At 41.5% G+C, this 20,389-nt stretch overlaps 1 protein-coding gene across 1 annotated transcript in view; it reads left to right on the forward strand.

Moving 5' to 3' along the window:
- ZNF830 (zinc finger protein 830) overlaps positions 1–20,389 on the forward strand; it is a 132,947-nt gene that overhangs the window by 98,918 nt on the left and 13,640 nt on the right. Inside the window, exons 7-9 of the mRNA XM_073678465.1 lie at positions 11,362–11,425; positions 12,125–12,205; positions 18,517–18,593. Of these exons, the coding sequence (XP_073534566.1) occupies positions 11,362–11,425; positions 12,125–12,205; positions 18,517–18,593 (222 nt within the window). The remainder of the gene's footprint in view (positions 1–11,361; positions 11,426–12,124; positions 12,206–18,516; positions 18,594–20,389) is intronic.

Genomic DNA, 20,389 nt, shown 5'->3' on the forward strand with positions numbered 1-20,389 from the left:
ACCCTCATTATATTCACTTCTCCCCTTCCCCCTTGCTTGCCTTACATCCCACTTATCTCCTTGGTCTCCCCCCCCCCCCCCCCCCCCCGTCTCTAGTTTAAAAACTCCTCCAACCTATTAGCCATCTTTATAGATCAACGGACCGAACCCCGTGATTATCTAGCATAATTAGTAGTCAGGGTGTTCCTCAAAATATACATAGAGCCTACAAAAAATACAGAGTATCAACCCCAAAGAAAAATAATAATCTAAAACAAGATTATGATGCAAATATAGAACAACTTTATTAATGAGACAGAATAAAATCGTATAGCAAGATTAAAAAAGGTCACTCGGGGTAGAAATACACACACATACAGAGCGGCACATATAGGTAGTCCACAAATGGATAATCGACCCTCTAGGCACATGTATTACATAGTACAAGTATACCTATGTGTAGGCTAATATATTTCAAACATTGTGAACTTAATACGTGTGAACTAGGGGGCCTCCATATGAACCAGTTAGACAGATACATGCACAGGTGCGGGCCATATACATAGTAGAGAGTCAAAGTAAGAAGCGTGTCAATAAGGTAAAGGGCTCACCCATAAAGTGCTGGTGGAGACCACTAGGTCGCTCTGAAGCCCCGACGCGCGTTTCGCGTAGCTTCTTCGGGGGGCTGTGGTTGTGGAGGCGAGTGGGCATCATTATATATGTTTACCGGACTATCACCCAGGTGGCGCCGCTGATGTATGCAGCGCATGCGCAGTGACGCGCGTCTCCCCGCGCCGCGTCATGTCCGGCCAGTTTCCCGAGGGGTGTTGTGGGTAGGCACGTCACTGTGACGTTGTTACCCACACTCCCATCGTACGGAAGCCCGACAGGACGCGGTTAGGGCGAGACAGCACCGCGCATGCGCGGCTCGGCGGCCATATTAGACAGGGGCGAGAGTATGGGCAAATACATGAAAGTATATAGATAGGACAAAAAATTGGACAGCTATGGGGCCAAGGATCGAATACAGTAAGTCATCAAATTGGTCTAAACACAGGTCAAGCATAGTAAGACCAGAGTGTACATATACAAATATATATCATAATACATATACAGTGCTGCGTCGTCTTGTTAAGTCCCATGATACATTTTAAGAAGACGATTTCATGTTAGTCTGGGTAGCGGGTACCAATATATCCAATCATCCTGTACATGGTGGAAGCTGAATAATGATGACACCAAGATGCAAGAGCTATAGAAGAAACACATAAAAAATTAAAATCCACATAAAAATTCAAGGGAAAGAGATCTATAGAAATGAGGAAAAGCTATTGAATTCATTAAGGCCCCTAGGGGTCACCGTGTCCAGGATCGCCATCCAACGGCACTCAAGCTGCGCCAAAATCCGTTTATAGTTGCCACCTCTTGTTCCCAGGTGTACCCGATCGATACCTCTAAATTTGAGGACCGAGGGGTCACAGTTATGGCGCAGCCTAAAGTGCCGCGGGATGGTTTTAAGTGTAGTAACGTCCAGGGTATCTCGTGCTGAGAGTACATCCCTGACGTGTTCCCTCACACGGACCCGGAATTCTCTAGATGTAAGCCCCACATAGTGTAGATCACAGGGACAAGTAGCCAAATAGACAATGTGTGGAGCTGCAAGAAATATAGTGCGTAATTTTATATTCTTTACCTCTATTGGAGGTGAATGATTTGGTGCGAACTATATTTCTGCAGGCCACACACGATCCACAAGGGGTAACACCCCCATTTCTGTCTACCGGCCCCAAATAGAGTGGGGATAGGGGCAGTGTAGTGACTCCTAACCAATGAGTCTCTCAGGCTTTTACCCCTTCTCGGGGTCATCAATGGTCTATCAGGTAGGATCCTACTCAGTATTGGTTCAGTTTTGAGGATTGACCAATATTTGGTGAGAATATTACGTATCGCATACCAATGGCTATTGTATGTGGATATAAACCTAATGGGGGGATCAGTCTCGGGTGGCTTCTTAGTATTACTTAAAAGAAGATCCCGTGGCGTACTCCTCGCCCGCCTATAGCCTCTTTTGATACTCCGCGCGCTATAGCCCCTATCACGGAATCTCTGGTCAAGGTCCCGAGACCGAGCCTCAAATGCTGCATCAGTAGAACAAATGCGTTTCGTTCTTAGATATTGTCCAACAGGGATGGCTCGAATAGTAGACGGTGTATGAGCCGATGTTGCATGAAGTAATGAGTTAACCGATGTCTTCTTGCGAAAGACATCGGTTTGTAGTAGACCATCCTGTTGGACAATAATCTTAATGTCCAAAAAGTCAATATGGGTATCGTCCCATGTGTATGTAAGTTTAATGTTACGATCATTGGTATAGCCATCTTCTAGTGTGAAAACGACAAAAATTGTGAAGCTTTTTCGCAACTTCACATTGTGCAGAAGTTGTGCAACTTTTCAGCTTGTTGTACGGCAAAAATCTTTCATAAACACTTTATTATTATTTATCAGAAAATGTCAGTAAAGCCTTATACAGATAACGGGCAGACCCTCTGTCAAACAGCCCCTTAAAGTAAACTTTGCAGCTTATACTTGCTGCCCAATCCACGGGCAACATGTATCTGGCACTGGCTGTACGACCTCAACCAGGCATGTTTGTCTGACACGCTGCAGCGAGAAGCCACCAGGGACCTGCTTGTCTGACTAGTAGTCTCCTGCACCACTCTGCTTTTAAAGTATGTTTTTCTCTGAAACGCAGCTGTGTCAAACATAGCTAACTGAGATCATACAACCAGTGACTGGTACATGCACATATCAGCTGTCACGTTCACTTTAACCCCTTCCTGATGCGGCTAATTTCCATTTTTTTTCATTTTAGTTTTTTCTTCCCTTTTCCAAAAGGTCTAACTTTTTTATTTTTCTGTCCACATAGACTATGAGGACTTGTTTTTTTGTGGGACTAGTTGTGCTTTTGAAAGACACCATTCATTTTACCATAAAGAGTACTGGAAAAGCGGGAAAAAATTCCAAGTGTGGTGTAATTTTGAAAAAAAAAAAAAAAAAAATTCTGACATTGTTGTTTGGGAATTGTTTTTACGGCATACATTGTGTAGTAAAAATGACCTCACAATATGATTCTCTTTATCGGTATGATTACGGCGATACCAAACTTGTTCAGTGTTTTTTTTCTATTATTTTTCTATTTTAGTGGTGAAAAGAAAATCAGAAATTTTTAAAAAATATTTTGTTCGTTGTGTCCTCATTTTCTGAGGCCCGTAACGCTTTCATGTTTTGGTCGATGAAGCTGTGTGATGGCTTATTTTTTGCAGAGTGAGACCTTGTTTTTATGATACAATTTTGGGATAGATAAGATATTTTGATCACTTGTTACAGCATTTTTTGTGGTATTGCTGCAGCCAAAAAATTTATTTTGATTTCTTTTCTGTTTACAGTGTTTAAGAATTGGGTTAATTATTTTTATATTTTCATGGATCTGACTTCTGAACGCGGCAATACCAAATACGTGTGTGTTTACATTTTTCTATTATTTTTAATGGGAGAATAGAGGAGTGAAATTAATAGATTTCTTTTTTTTTTTTTTTTTTTTTTTTTTTTTTTTGCTTTTCACTTATTAGTCCCCTTAGGGGACTTGAACCTGTGATCGTCTGATTGCTTGTGCTATACACAGCAATACCACAGTATTGCTGCATATAGTAAAAATCACAGTGTCCTATGAAGCCCGGCCGCAAGCTGGGTTTCAAAGGAGTTTCGTAATGACAGGCACGGAGGTTTTCAGACTCATGATCATGTCACAGGTGTGCCGATAGCGCATAGAATGACGCGCCCCATGCTAGGGCGGTGGTAATGCCACTGTCAGAGTTTGACTGCAGCATTTAATAGGTTCACAACAGGCACTCCGCACCACTCATGATTGTTAGACGCAGGTCCTGGCTGTAATGCACAGCCATTACCTACCGTCCTGCCGTGTATGTGCCGAGCTGACCCCGTCATGAGCCCACTCCACACATCTGATACTGACTTGCACAGTACTTGTACGGCAGATGTTAGTAATGGGTTAATGGAATAATTCACTTTCTCCATAGATTCTGAGTCACCTCTTATGATTTACTATTTTCACCTATTAAATATTATTTGAGAACAAAAACTCTCTGCATTGTCTATCAGTCCCATATCCAGTGAATAAAGCAGAGTGGCTGCTGTGAGGTAGCGCTATTGATCATGTTGAGGGGCACTCACTTCACGGGGTCAATTAAAGCACACATGCAACGTTTTCCGGTAATCTGAAGTCCAGCAGTTTATTACACATCATAAACTGCTTATAACATAGTCCATCTCAGTGGCTCGCAGGAATGTTACACATGTAATATCCTAGAGCCTTTTCAGTGGCAACTGTGCCCGCTTGGCTTCAGATACAGACTTCAGCAAGGTAACAACATCAATGTCCATTTCAAGCACCAATTTTACCTTTTGCCGGGCCTAGCTGCTTCCATCAGCTCTGTTCTGCCAAAGCTGTGGTTTAAGGCTCACCAGGTGTGGCCTCCAGACCTCGTGCGTTCCAGGGCTAATGGTCCCAGACACAGGGATCAGGTCTCTTGCCTCCTGTGTTTCAAAACCACCCGGATATATATATCCCTCTGTGTGCACAGGACCTGTGATGATGTCACAGTCATGTGATCAGTCACCTGAAGGGGAGGTATGTGGTCAGCCAGAACACACCCCCTTGGCAAATGCAGCAAGCCACTGCATTACACTGCTCATTCTGGCCAGACATTTAAGAGCTTCGCTCCCTGGATCTTTGAAGACCCATCGATTAGAAATGTATAATTTATTCTATGGCAAAGTGATCAGTTTTAATCATGGGAATAACCCTCAACCCCTTCATCGGACAAATCTGACATCCAGAGGAAGTGAGAACTGCGGCTGCTCTCTGACTGCCTCCAGATGCCAGATTTGTCCAAAGTAGGGAAGAGTGAAGTGGCTGCTGATTGGCTGCAGGGCTCACTTGGCATAACAATGTCTAGATAGCCCTGGGCGAGCCAGCGTTGACACTGCTGGAACAGCACCTGCACCTGAGGGGAGTATAAATGTTATGTTATTATTTTACTTGGGGGTAACATAATGATTGAGAAGGGGTTGTGCACTACTCGGCCAACTCCTTCTCAATCATTAACTCCTCAGCGTATATTTCATTGATGTGCAGGAGAGTTAGTTTGACTGTGACTAACGGCTATGCTGCCTCAATAATAGCCTTGATCAGGGAGCTCACAGGCCCCTGCAGTGTGACTTGCGACGCTGAGTATTGCAGACAAACACGAGAGGGTCAAAGTGGAGGAGGAGGATGAGCCATGAAAGGGTTGAGGCTGCTGGTTTCTCCTTGCTGCTGTTGACATCCCTCTCAACTTTCCGCTGTCTCCACCACCTCCTCACTTCATCAGTAGTCAGTCCCTGACTCCCCATGCCATTTCTCTGTTGTGTGTAACCCATTGTAGTGTATACCGAGTCACTGATACATCCTAGTGTGCACTCAGCATTACAGCACAGTGAGGGGACGTAGCCACAGCCAGCGAGTGCTGAGCACTGAGCAGAATTTCCAAGTGCTTGTGTCCTACTGAGTGCTTGGAACAACCTGTACAGGCACTGAGACTGCATGTTGGCAGCAATATGCTGGTTCTGTCCATGACCTCTAATGCTGCTGACATGCAGCCTCACTGCCTGCACGGACTGTTACTTGGGCACACTAGTAAAGCAGTGGACACTGTACAGATTCCACCTCACTTCCCCATTGCTTTAGATAGACCAATGTTTATGACTCCCCTCCTGTGTCTGCACGTACAATTAGAATGCTGTGGGGCACTCAGCGGGAGAGAGCTGGTGGATTTTTGGCTCCCTCTTTAACTCAGAAAATCGGTACATATGGCCACTAAACAATGCTGAATAGCCCCCAGCCCCCTTTATAGTCAGAATAGCAGAACTACAATGGAATTAGGAATACTATTGTCTGTTTGTCACTACTGTGTGAGAAATTGTATAATTTAGTTATATGGGCATCAGGCACAGAGGTATCCATGTATCACTGTTTGAATACAGATTGCTATGGATGGACTGGCCTCGGGTCTTTTGAACTGAACTAGTCAGCCTCGAGGCTGTCAATTTAGGGTCAGGAGACCCATGGCTACTCTGTGCATTGCAGTCCGTGCTCAGACTTAAAGCACACGTGTCAGCAGGATTGTGTTTAGTAAACCACATACACTGTCAGGTGGGTGCCATTACACTGATTAAAATGATACCTTTGTTGATAAAATACATGTGGTTCTTGTTTAATCTTTTTTTTCATTCCTGAGATAGATATGCGGGGCTGTTTTGCTGCAGGCAAATTTCTTGATGTGTACCACAATTACACTAGCAGTATTTAAAATAGGAGGCAGGTCACTGAATGCACAGTGACCTGTCAGAAGCTATACATATGAATACATAAGTAGAGCACAATATAAAGCCCCCCCCCCTAAAGGCTGCCCTGAAGCATGAGCATATCTATCTCAGGAATGAAAATAAAGATTAAAAAACAACCACAGCATGGATTTCATCAACAAATGTATCATATTAATCAGTGTAACGGCGCCCACCTGACTGTGTATGTAGTTTACTGAGCACAATCCTGCTGACAGGTGCTCTTTAAGGCCTCATTCAGACATCCGTTTATCACTGTCTGAGACCTTCGGGACTGACTGTGAGTCACCTGACCTAAGCTTAAAGGAGTTTGTCCACTACTAGGACAGTCACCTCCCATGCTGGCGCCGTTCCAGCGGTGTCTGCAACACTTTGTCCCAGAGCTTTGGTGTGGTGTTATGACATGTGAACCTGGTGCCCAATCCGCTCTGGCATCACTGTCCCTGCCTTCGCACGAATTGAACAGGAAGAGTAAGTTCGGGCTGCTGCTGCTATCGGACTTCCTCTTCATGCTCAGTTCGTACGAAGGTGACGCCAGCGCTGATTCGGCACCAGGCTCACGTGTCAGCAACCGCACGAGAGCCCTAGGACTGCGAGTGCTGACACCGCCAGAACGGTGCTGACACCGCCAGAACGGTGCCGGCACGGAAGGGGAGTATAAGCTTTTTTATTTTATCGAGGATAAACATTTAGGTCAAGAAAGGATTGTCCTAGTAGTGAACAAGCCGTTTAGGTCTCATATATGCTTATGAAGCTTGTGAGTTTAGGTCAAGATATCAGCAATCAGTCTGGAAATCGCGGTCTGTTCTGAGACCGTGACATACGGATGTTTGAATTCCGCTTTAAAGGGGTGATCAGATACCTATAAAGCAAGTAATAAATGTCTATTTTTAAGCCCTAACCACTTTTGTACTTTGCTTTTTTTATACAATACCCTAAACTTCTTCCTTTTCTGCTATTTCCTATGTGTTTTTTCATTTACTTCCTATGATATTTTTTTGAACATAGTCTCAAACAGGACGTCTCAGGAAGCTGGAGCTGCACTCACTTCTCTTCAACGTCTATTGACCCTCCTCAAATAGAACGTCATCTGGTGGCGGTGTTTCTGTCATTTACCACAGCTACTGTCATCACTGTATCCTGATGACATTCTGGTTCAGTAGAGATGATTGAAAAGTGACCACATTTTCAGCCGCCGCTGCTGTCACAGTCACTGCTTCTAACATCGCAGTCTCTTTACCTGAAACGAATCGTCTTCATGGGGCGGGGATAGAAGCAGCGTGATTGACACTAGCGCTGCCCCTCAAAGTAAAAAAAAAGGTTGGGGACTACTGCCCTCGATCATAGAAACCTCCAGTCCTGACTATTTGTTCCCTGATCAATCTTGATAATGGTGCTGATAAAAGTAGGTGCTCACTTTTGCATTATCCCTGCCAGCCTAAAGAAGCACGTTTTCCAGGGCTGGCTGAGAAATCTTGATAGCCTTGGGCCTTATAAAGTTTCTAGGGCTATTTAATATTTAAATTCTGTTAGGGCTGGCCGTTTAGAGGATCTCTCTACGTAACATGAGTGAATGGGAGACTGTCATGACCTCCAGATCAGAGCAGAATTATGACTATATCCACTAGTGCTTACAGTGGCAGTGGGGATACTGAAATAACTGCTAAGCATCCCCCTGTGAGGGACTAACGGACCCCACTAGCAGGAGCATCACAGCTTCTCCCAAAATCTTTTAACCAATTCTGTTCAAAATCACAATCCTGAAGCGCTGAAATGCCAGCTAATCAAATTAGTTCAGTGAACTGCTCAGCTTTGCTTCTATGACGATTTCTCACTATTTTTTGCAATCTATATTTACATGATATTCACAGATTTCTTCTTGCAATGTACGATCTAGGTTTTATCTGTGAGAACTACAACTGCATGAAATGGTGTTTGCGAATGCTCCAGAAGCGTACTAATGCTGACAGTACGTGTGCTGCCTGATGTGGGGAGCAGGGGTTCGGTGTTGGCATTGTACTGCTGACCACACATGGCACAGAACCAGGCACAATGCACTGAAACACCTCACTTTCAGAAGCTGCCCTTATATATCTCCAGTAGGCACGACAAGCTGGCATTTTTAGCAGAATAAACTGTTATTCAATTCTGCCAATAGTAGTCTTCAGAATTTGTGGTTCCTTTTGAAGATATATTGTGCTATGTTTTTTTTTTTTTTGTTTTTTTTTAAAGTGTGTCCTTGCTGTTAACTAAATAGCATTTGACACTGTAAAACGACCGCACTGAGCACACACTGACCACATACATTGAACTCTGGCCAGTGTAGCCTCTTAATTCTGTGTTTTGTTTCCAGCATCTTTTTTTACAGATTATCTTAGTTCAAAAGGGGAAAAACACTCTGGCGCTCACTGAGTGCTGATATAGTGAATCTGCTGGTGGTAAGACGGGCTCTGTGTGCTGGCCTATCAGCAGATGGGTGAAAGGAGGTATCTGTGTATACTACCGCGCTAGCACATCTACATGGAACAGATGAGACGTGTGGAATTAACGTTGTTGGATATTAGGTCACATGTATATAGAGCAACTATGCATCTAAGTTGGTGGACCACAATAGGACACAGGTGTGTAGAGCGTGACGTAGAACAGTAACAGCTTGTATGATACAGCCCAGTGCCTAATGCGTATCTTCACCAACACTGCAGGGCAACTTGTGCCCACAATGGCAGAAAGTGAAAATAGAATTAAATTCAGGGGATCAGTCGTCCAAGAATATCCCCTGATCCTGCGCAGGGAGACTGCCGGCATACGGACTAACTAGGTGTAAGCAGCACAGTGTATGTACAGTGACGTGTATATATGAAATTATATATCATCATTAGCTGACCATATCACTTGCCTCCCTCATTTCTGAGTGATTATACTAGCAGTATTATGATTTACTTGGCTAATACCATAAATTACTGACACAGCAGCCAAATTGCTTAGCAGAGAGGATAGAAAAAAGGGTACAGCACAAAGTTTTCTATGCGAGATCAGTCGTAAACCCTAGCCCTACACTTTTTTCATCAATTACCGTATATCTATTTTGACTCTTAAGTGGGTAGGCAGTAAAAGATTAAAACATTACTTATGGGAACATTGTATTGTTCTCTATAGCATGCACACAATGGCAAGATTGCTGGCCGCGTTTGGCTGCTCAGCTGTCCGCCTTAAATAACACATAAAATCCATATGTATGGAGACCTCCCGACTCTTTTCCTGCATGGATGTTATTAAGGGAGAGAATAACAAACGAGAGATTATCATGATGTGTGGGCTGCTCTTAGGGATGAGATCCGGGGAGTTTTTTATTCACACCAATGCGTTTCGGCGCAGGATCAGCGCCTTTTTCCAGGTAAAAAAACACTTTGTGGGAATTAAAAATCACGTTGGTGTAAATATAAAACCTTGCTTATACTCCGGATCTCAGCTTTTCCATGAGCACAGCCCGCACATCCTGATAATCTCCAGTTTGTCAAACTGTTATCTGGACAATACCCTCCTCCAGCCACGGTGCTGCAGCTACGGCACATCAGGCTGCTACAGGCGTTGTGTCCTAATAAACCCTTACAGATGAGCGCTACCGTCACCCTCTCCCCCATCTTGTTCCTTATGGTACTGCCATATCTGTGCGCTTTGTTCCATCCAGATCTTCCCATTTACGGACTGAAGGATCAGACATTTTGAATTTCAACAGCTAATTATTTGGTTTTCAGGGAATATAGCGAGGAGTCTGGCAGAGGCTTTTTCCTCTCTCCCCATAGAAAACACAAGGTCTAATGTGTAAGGGGGATTCTGGGGAGAGAGCTGTTGGCTGAACGAATGCTTGGGAGACATCTATTTCATGCTCCTGCTGCTGATTTAACGCGATCTTGACTGAGACTCCTTAAAAGGAAGATTTAGTAACTTTTGTAGTTCATTTTCACCCAACATTACTCTGCAACATCTCCCTGACCAGTATGAGATTGGTGACACATATAATAGACAGTAAATATGCGGTGATGGTAGGTGCAAGCTTTCACTATCATTATTGAAGTTGCCTGTGTTAGTATTGATTTGATAATCCAGTTTATGGGGTTTTTGTATCATGTGATTGTGGCATTCTAACTAGAGCTGATAATAAGGAAATAGCCCTATACAATGCTTTGATAAAGTATTCATACCCTGTGAACTTTTCCACATTTTTTCACTTTACACCCACAAACTTAAATGCAGGGCTGTGGAGTCGGTAAGCCAAACCTCTGACTCCGACTCCTCAATTTCCCTGACTCCGACTCCACAGCCCTGGTCACTACTGAGCGTGTACATAAATCCTTAGATCAGGAACAGAACTGACATTTATAGGACATTTCATAACTTTCCCAAATTCTTATGGAAACATTTACAGCACATTCTGCAATGTACTACTGTACCCAATGTATTATATATATTCGGAGTCGGTCCATTTTATACCGACTCTACGACACCGACTCCATAGCACTTCTTAAATATATTAAAATGTTAAGGAAATGATGCATGGTTTTGTAAATATTCTAACAATATAAATCTGAAAATTGTGATATGCATCTATATTCAGCAGCCCCCCTGAGTCAGTATTTGTAGGACCACCTTTCACTGCAATTACTGCTGTAAGTATTTTTGGGGTATTTCTGTGACCAGCAATTTGCAAGTCTCGTCACAGATTTTCAATGGGATTTAGGTCTGGACTGTGACTGGTCCATTCACACACATGATTGTGAAAAACACATGAAAAAAAAAAAAGTTTAGGTAATAAATTCTTAAACCCAGTTCATACCAGGGTGTGCTGTCACTTAAAAGATATTTAGTCTATTGGTGTTTGGCTTTTTATAGCCCACTAACTGCCTTGTCTTTGCAATACAGAAAAGAGAATACAGCGGAAGCCTTACCTGAGGGATTCTTTGATGACCCAGAAGTTGATGCAAAGGCAAGTGTTCATTCTGTTTTATACAGTGCCAAAGTAGGACCATTAACAGAATTAGAACAAAAATGGTTCATTTCATTTTAATCTGCAGCAGCTCCCCTGGCAGCATTCATCACATACACAGCATATGGAGTCTGTCACGAGCCATATCTTTCCTGATAGAGGAGCTCGTAGCAGTGTGCGCTGCCGTAAGCCTGCCATGTGTTCTGTGGGATACTGAAATGTTCTGCTGCACACTTTGGACTAAGTCATATCTTGAATAGTAAGCTGCTATATAGCTGAATTGATTTGCTGTTTGCGACATTATATTACTTTAATGAGAATTATAAAATAAATAAAAATGTGATTTTGCGCTGGTCCAGTGATTGCTGTGATGATTAATAGGGAAGTGCCTAATTTGTCTGTCAGTACCAGGCTGTTTTTGTTGGTTGCCCCTATAAACTAAAACGTTATATCTCTTCAATAAGTCTTACATGAATGCCACCATTACTGAGATCCTCTACTGCGAGATGTCACAACTGTCAGCTAACCACGGTTGCAAGTTTTAGGATATTCTATCAGACATATTAAATTAAGTGAAATGTTAGAGCACTGAACCTCGAAGATGGTTTATCAGTGCTACAAATGTCACTGAAACATAATGGTAGTAAATGTCATATAGAAGCATGGAATTGATTTTTAGTGATTCTTATTTCTTTTAAGGTGAGGAAAGTCGATGCCCCGAAGGACCACTTGGATAAGGAGTGGGAAGAGTTTCAGAAAGAAATGCGTCAAGTGAATACTGTAAGTACTATTTATCTGCTTATCCACCCTCTACCTTTTTGTATGCCTACCAGTTTTCATTGCATTTAAAGGGGTTTTCCCACGAAAGAAAATTCATTATGATTTTGCAGAACAATCTGGATAAGATGACTAAATGGGCAAACACTTGGCAGATGAGGTTTAATGTAGATAAATGTAGAGTAATGCACCCAGGACAGAGTAATCCTATTGCTGCATATACATTAAATGGGAATATACTTGGGACTACAGAACAGGAGAAGGACTTGGGTATTCTGGTTACAAGTAAGCTGAGCACCAGTACTCAATGTCAAGCAGCAGACGCAAAAGCAAACAAGATTTTAGGGCGTATAAGAAGAGAAATAAAATCCTGTGATCATTGCTGTGGAGTCGGTAAGCCAAACCTCCGACTCCTCAATTTCCATGCCTCCGACTCCCTCATACATGGCTCATGTTTAAATGATAAATTTACTGTAGCACAGATTCATCTCAGCTAAAAGTCTAGACCCTTAGATCAGGAATAGGACAGACGCTTATAGGACATTTCATAACTTTCCCAAATTCTTATGAAAAAATATTCCCCACAAACTACATTGAACTACTGTACCCAATTTATTATATATTTTAGGAGTCAGTCCATTTTATTCCGACTCCACCAAAATGGACTCCGACTCCACAGCCCTGCCTGTGATCCCAACATATTGTTACCCCTTTATAAATTACTAGTGAGGCCACATCTGGAATATGGGATCCAGTTTTGGGCTCCACATTTTAAAAAGGATATTCAGAAGTTCGTTCAAAGACAGGCAACTAGATTATTACAAGGGATGGAAGGCCTCTCATATGATGAGAGGTTAAAAAAGTTGAGCTTGTTTAGCTTAGAAAAACGGCGCCTCAGATGGGATCTCATTTACATGTATAAATATATGTGTGGTCAGTACAAAGAACTAGCACATGACTTATTCCTTCCAAAGACCATACTAAGCACCAGGGGACCCTCATTACGGGTGGAAGAAAGGCAACTCCGGCACCTAAACAGGAAAGGCTTCTTTACAGTCAGAGCAGTCGGACTGTGGAATGCCCTACCACAAGAGGTAGTAATGGCAGACACTATAACCGCTTTCAAAAAACGGCTGGGCGATTTCCTCGATACAGGTAACATTGTGGGTTACAGTTAAATTAGACAAAATGTTACTTACAGTAGTACATTTGATCCAGGGTTCTAGGACTGATTGCCTTCTCTCGGGGTCAAGAAGCAATTTCTCCCCGTGATGCAAATTGCCTGAATGTTTCCTGGGGTTTTTGCCTTCCTCTGGATCAACAGGTTTAGGTATAGGGATTTTACTAATACTATTATTAGAATCATAAGAGTAATACAAAATAAAATTAATTAAAAAATTATAAACTGGTTCATTTGTAATTGTAATAGTTCAGTAATAATAAAAATGGTAATACATTTGTGAAGCCTAGTCCCAGTAAGTTAGTGTAGTGTTACTGTAGGGAGTACAATTGGGTGAGAAAGGTTGAACTTGATGGACCTAGGTTTATTAAACTTACTTTACTATATTAATCAGTAGATCTTGGAATAATAATAACTTCCACTATTGGATGTGTTTAAATAAAATGTTCCTGTGCTGAGATAATCTTATAAATGTGCCCCTGCTGTGTACTGTGTAATGGTTGTGTCTCCTCATACCACATCTCCTAGCCAGGGGACAAAGCCAAAGAGTATACAGACATTACAGCATAGGATCACAGCTGATTTCTTTTTGGGAAGTAAAACATTTCACTGCCTGTTTTTAAACAATGTTTTACTTCAAAGAAAGAATCCGCTGTGATCCCCTGCTGTAATGTCTGTATACTCTTTCGCTTCCTCCCCTGCCCAGGAGATGTGGTATGATCAGACCATGTTCCTGTACGGTCATACACAGCCATTACACAGGGCACAGCAGGGACAGATTTATAAGATTATCTCAGCACAGGAACATTTTATTTAAATACATCCAATTATGGAACTTATTATCATTTCAAGATCTATTGATTAAAATTAACATTTGTTCGTGGGAAAACCCCTTTAATGAATATACTGTTACATTAGAAACACTGTATATTTGTGCCATATGAAAACAAAAGAAGACAACCCCTGTTAGTGAAGATGAATATCATAAATGAGCCAAACAGTCCCGCTGTGTAGTGGCATCAACCATGCTGTTGGATTCAATTTATCCTAGAATTATATAGACCGCCATTCATCTAAATATCCATCATGTGCAACTACTACAGTACAGCTGTAGGGAAACTGGCTTTGGCTTTTCCTGGCAAAATATATTGTTTGCTTGGGGTTGTCTCTGAGAAAGCAGCTGTAATTGTGGCTAAAATTATAAAAGTATTTTCTTACTCATGTCACTTGGTGAAAAGTCTTGATCTTCACATTGTCACACCCTTCTTTTTGGCTGTGGCTAACCTAAGTTCTCTTGGTCCACTACTGGCATCTTAGGCTGTCTAGCCAACCAGACTCCTCCTTAAAGACTAACTTCTGTCTAAGAACCCCCCTCGTAGACCAAGTAAAAGGTCTAGGACAGATACTCCTTGCCTGCAATAACTAAGAGCCTGCAATGGCACTCGATTATACAAAAACATACAGCACTTAGGTCAACTCAAATAATCTGGTCCTAGATTTCAGTCACCTTTCCACTGTTTCTCTGGATGACGACCAGTAGGAAAACCAGCACAAAAGGACTCCAATAAGAAAACAGCCTTCAAATTTCTATCTGTCTTGCAATCCCTCTCCTAATCTACCAACTCCAGTTCCGACTTCAACACCTTAACCTAAGGTTCAGCCACCACACAAGGCTGCTCAGGTTGGGGGTGGGTTTTTACAGCTTTAACACTTTTACGTCTCCGACCCTTGGTTTGGTGAAGCAGTCACTTTGGGTTACAAAGTAGAACTTCTTTCCATGCCACCCTCCTGGCTGTCTACCTTCTTTTAAACCGTGTATTCCATCATCTTCCAATGGAGGAACAATTCAGGGGTTTCTAATCCTGTTTTTTCACAGCCCCAAAGAAGGAGTGGTTAATCCTTACCATGATGGATATTAAAAGCCTAAGTAATTTTGCCCAGGTGTCACTTATAGATTAAATATCTTAAGACACTGATAGCCTACATAGAACAACAATAATTTCTGCCAATCCAGTCCCACCTCTACCAATTTGGGGATCTCGCCTTCAGTGTCGGAGCGGCTTGTCTGGTTTTCATTAATGTGATTGCCATGGTCATGGAAGGCCTTCATTCCAGAAGCATCTTAGTTGTCCACTACCTGGATGACATTCTAATAAATGCCCTATCCCTTTCCAAAAAATGTTTACAGTCTATAAATTATCCTAGCATATAGATTCTTATTTCAGAAATCTGTCTTTCCTCACTTTTGAATGCGAGTTCTGGGCTACATGGTCTCGCCTATAGAGGCTGTATTCTAGGCTTAGCGTCACACCCATCCACTTCAATTGGTAATTCTGGTCCTTTGGAATAAGTCACCAATCTTTCTGGACCACCCTACTCTTCTTCCCCAGCTGTTTGCCAGGCCTCTCCCACCATCCTCCTGGTCCATGATTTATTCCACCTCATCTACTACAGGACCTGCTAGTCCTTCTTCCAATGATGCCAGGAATGATAACATTACCCTCTTTATTTCTCCCTTGCTTCTATCCTATCTTTCTCTGTCTTAATCTGGAGCCTAACTGAGCTTCCTAAAGGGGCAAATATCAGCCACCTGCCATTTTCTCATGAAGCCTTGGCCTCAAAATCTGACACCTGGAACTTCTTCAGTGTGTTTCCCATGCAGTACTCGCTTATCAGTTCTATCAGTTCCCTGCCATTCCTTTGGACTTCAGCCTGGTTTTGGAGGCATTGCAATTGGGTTCATTTAAGTCGCTATTTGAGGTCTTCTCCAGACTCCTTTCCTGAAAGATGGCTTTTCTATGGGCTATTACCTTAATCAGACAAATGTCTGAATTGGCAGTTCTCTTGTAATTCACCTTCCTGGTTCATCACCAGGACTAGTCAGAGCTACATCATATTCTTCACTTCCTTCTGAAATTGGTATGCTCGTTTTATCTTAATGAAAAAATCTACTTTTGTTTTTCTGTTTCTCCCTGTCCAATATTAGAGACTGCTTTATACATCTGCTGGATGTGGTTAAAGTATTTTAGATCTATCTGTCTCATAGCTCCGTTATCCCCAGGAACAACTTTTTTCCCCCCTAATTCTTCATTGTTCTTGCAAGGGACTGGTGAAATAGAAGGCTACCATAGCCTATTGGATCGCGATTGTCATTTGTTGGATGTATCACACCGAGAAGAGAGGCTACATGTCACTTCACCAAAACTACTGGTGCTACATGTAGCTGAACATGCTAATTGTATCTAAACAGATATAAAAGTACATTAATAACTGCAGTGTGCACAAACAAGTGATAAATATACTACATTTTTCATACACTAAGTGAACATAATGACTGGACAACAATTGGGAGCTTGACTGAACTTGCCTTCACTGGTTTGCCTTTGGGGAATTCCACCCCGGACCTGGAATCTCAATATATAATCCTCTAGCTCCCTCTGTTGATCTTCCTATGCCTGATGAAGGGTGTAAAACCCAAAGTGTTGCAATCTGTCTCCTTATATCAAGCACTTAATATTGTGTGAAAGTTTAGATATGAGAAAGATGAATTAAAAAGTAAAGTGCAGAAGCATATTATGTTCCTATTGGAGTGTGGTTTCACCAAGTGACTGCATAATACCAATGTTCAAGGGGGAGCAAAGCGGTCCGCTTTATTGGAACATACCCACCATTTTAATCATGAAACAATTGAACATGAACTCAATGTCTGTTTTAAACATTAGGGTTAAAAAAAGATGAAAAGGCACGATTGTGTTAGACAACTCACAGGTTAAGGTGCCCTGTCCAATCCATATTCCCTCCAATGTCACAGCTTAACTATTAACCATTAAGTATTCTCAAGACTAGAAAATTAATAAGTAAAATAATAAAACCATGTGAACTGTGAGCCACATGGAATAACTTAAATTTAACTACACGTCCAAAATGACAAACATGACTGGAAAGGTGCCACTGTGTAATAAAGCAATACCATGTGGTGGCTGGGTAAGGTAATCTAGGAGTAGGTTGCAAGGTACTGCAGGCAGCAGCAGTCCAGAAGCTCATCTTACCTTTTCTATTTTTCTTCTCTCCCACAGTCTTGTGTTTCCTATTGACGTGAGTGATAAAATAAAAAGAGCCTGTGAAATAACCTTTTCGCTGAGTTTATTGGAGACGCATGTCCCACACAGTCATTGTTTTTCCATTATTTTTAATACAGACTTAACTGGTTGATAAAAGTGTGAAGTTCCAAAGTCTGAGCCATTACGATTTTTCTTTTTCATCTTGTTTGATTACTTACCTTGGTACAAACTGATTAGCTCATTTTTACAGGAGTGTAGGCTGTGCATGAGGGGCAAACACTTGTGCCTAGTGCCAGCTTCCCTGCTGTGTCCCCCAATAAACTGAGTGATGGAGGACTTCAGTGGACCTGTAAAATTCTTCTTTCGGTTTAATTTCCTTGAACACAACGATCAGGGAACGACAGACCTACCATTCCACACTGCAGTGAAGCAGAGGAGCTCTGTTACTCAGGCTCTTCCCTTCATTAAAACCAGACCACTGAATTTCCCCACTGGATAGGTAACAATAATGTATGTTCCATGTGTGTAGTAAATTCTTACTGGTCACCGTCCTCTGACCTTTCCGTTCCGCTCTCCCCCGGACCACGTGACCGTACTTGTGACTACGCCAGTGGTTGCTGTACAGACCAGAAGTCACTTCTCCATGTAAGTCTGTGAGACTCAGAACAAGGCTCTCATGGACTTACATTGAGAGAGAAAGTAACGTTTGATAGTGATTTCCAGCCACAAGATGGTGGAGAGGGACCAGAGCGGGGCTGGAAATGGTATAGGTCCTCTACTGGGAAATATTTTATTGCATAGAGGGAACATAGGCTATTGATACCTATTCGGTGGTGAAGGAATAAAAAAGAAAACCTGAGTGGTACATTAAGAAGGGAGGCACAAAGAGTGTACAGCCAAGTCCAACTAGTAAGAATGGTGATTGTGGAAATCAATGTAGCCATTATTGTTCCTGCGACTAAAAGCAAGGAAGTATGATTATGGATTAGGATTATGTTACAACAACTGAAATTGTCACATGAGAATCATTGGTGAGGATTTTATAAAATTATTCTCCAAAATTTTTATTGAAGGCTTCTGAAGCAATTGTGGCTGAAGAGGATGAGGAAGGTCGCTTGGATCGTCAAATTGATGAAATTGATGAACAAATGTGAGCACTGACAATCCCTTTTTTTTCTCCTCTATACCTTCAAGGTTTTTATAGTTTGTTTAAAGGGAATCTGTATGCAGGCTTTTGTGTAATCTGAGAGAAGCATGATGTATTGTGTCATTATAGCAATGTGTCATTACTGAGCTGCGTGTTGGATTTTATATAAAATTCACTGTTTTATCAGTAGGAGACTGTCAGTAGAGGACTAGTAAATCTGATGCATGTAGTCCTCCATATTCATGTGCTCTGTATAACTCCATCCCCAACCCTGATTGGCAGCTTTCTGCCCATGTACACTGTATATAGAAAGAACTGGTAGATCTGCAGTAGAAAACAGTGATTTTATCAAAATGGCAGCCTACAGCTCAATAAGTGATCCATCGCTGGAATCAGGGTCTCTGCCCCTTAATCATGCTCTTCTCAGATTACATTGCAAAAACCTTGTGCTTGATTCCCTTTAAATCATGGACATAAAAAAAAACATAAAAAAGATAATCTGTTTGTAACCATGTTTTATACTATATATAATCACAAATGTCCGAGATAATCCAATACTCTTCAAACAATCCTATATCACAACACTATGTTGAACCCAGAAAAATTGGCTCAACAAAAAAGAAGAGAATTTAGGAGTATAAAAACATGAATTTTATTGATATATGTTAAAAAATCACAAACAGTAATAACAGGCAATTAATAAAACCATCAGCAAGTCAGACCCATCAAATAAAGTTAGTAGAATTAATATAGTCTAATTTTCCAGCAGAGAATAATAACAAATCATAATAAACACCATGCAGAGTACCTGTCACAGTCACCTTATGGGAATGGAGACAAGGTATTTACCCTCTATCGGGGTGTGAATATAACCAATGAATCAAAACACCGTGTCAGCCATTAGAAATGTCTCAACCACATATTGATGTGTGTCTCTTTAAAAGTGCATAGTGCAAAGAGGCTTACAGTTATATATGTATCCATGTCTACCTGAGTAATGGATAAAAAGGCAGAATACAATTAAATGAGATACACACAACAAATCAAGATAACTTGTCAATAGAATATATCCTAGCTACATGCTGGTGTGTATCTCTTTAAAAGTGCCTGGTGCATAGTGCAGAGAAGCTTAAGATGATGTATATATCCATATATATCTGCCTAAATACAAAAAGTGGAGAGACATGGTACCGTGAGCTGAAAAACACAGGCTGAAGGACAGAATGAAATGGGTGGACAGTAAAATGGTGATACTCACTGCTGTTAGAAGGTCTGACCGTACACAAACCCTTACGATGACGTTTCACCTGATGCTTCTTCTAATGCTTAGGCATGTTACATGATACATGTTTTATACTAGATCGCTATTTAAATTTTAATGGGTTAATCTAGGTTTTAAACCTTACATACTCACTGGATATTGGTAGTAAACCTTGCATCAGATATTAGACACATTTGTGTCAGGCTCTTTAAAAAGGTAACCAGCCGGACAACTGATGACAAGAGAAGCCTTGCTCCACTGCTTTGTCTACCAGAAAATAAATCTAATAGACTCAACAGAAGAAATGCCCTATAATATATATGAATTATAAAATAAGGTCTAGTAACCCATAACTGTGGATATATAGTTATAGACAAAATGAAGGGGCAAACCAACAAAGAAAACATTAAGAAACTGAGAGACAAAAATATGGTAATGAGCCCACAACATTAATAAATATAGAAACACAACCTTTATTGAATAAAAATAATCATGGTCCAAGCAAGAGTACAGCAGTGAGAAATAGTGCGAAACAGCA

This window comes from Phyllobates terribilis, unplaced genomic scaffold (assembly GCF_046119375.1).
Source record: "Phyllobates terribilis strain yellow unplaced genomic scaffold, ASM4611937v1 Scaffold_4__5_contigs__length_816908805, whole genome shotgun sequence".
Lineage (NCBI taxonomy): Eukaryota > Metazoa > Chordata > Amphibia > Anura > Dendrobatidae > Phyllobates > Phyllobates terribilis.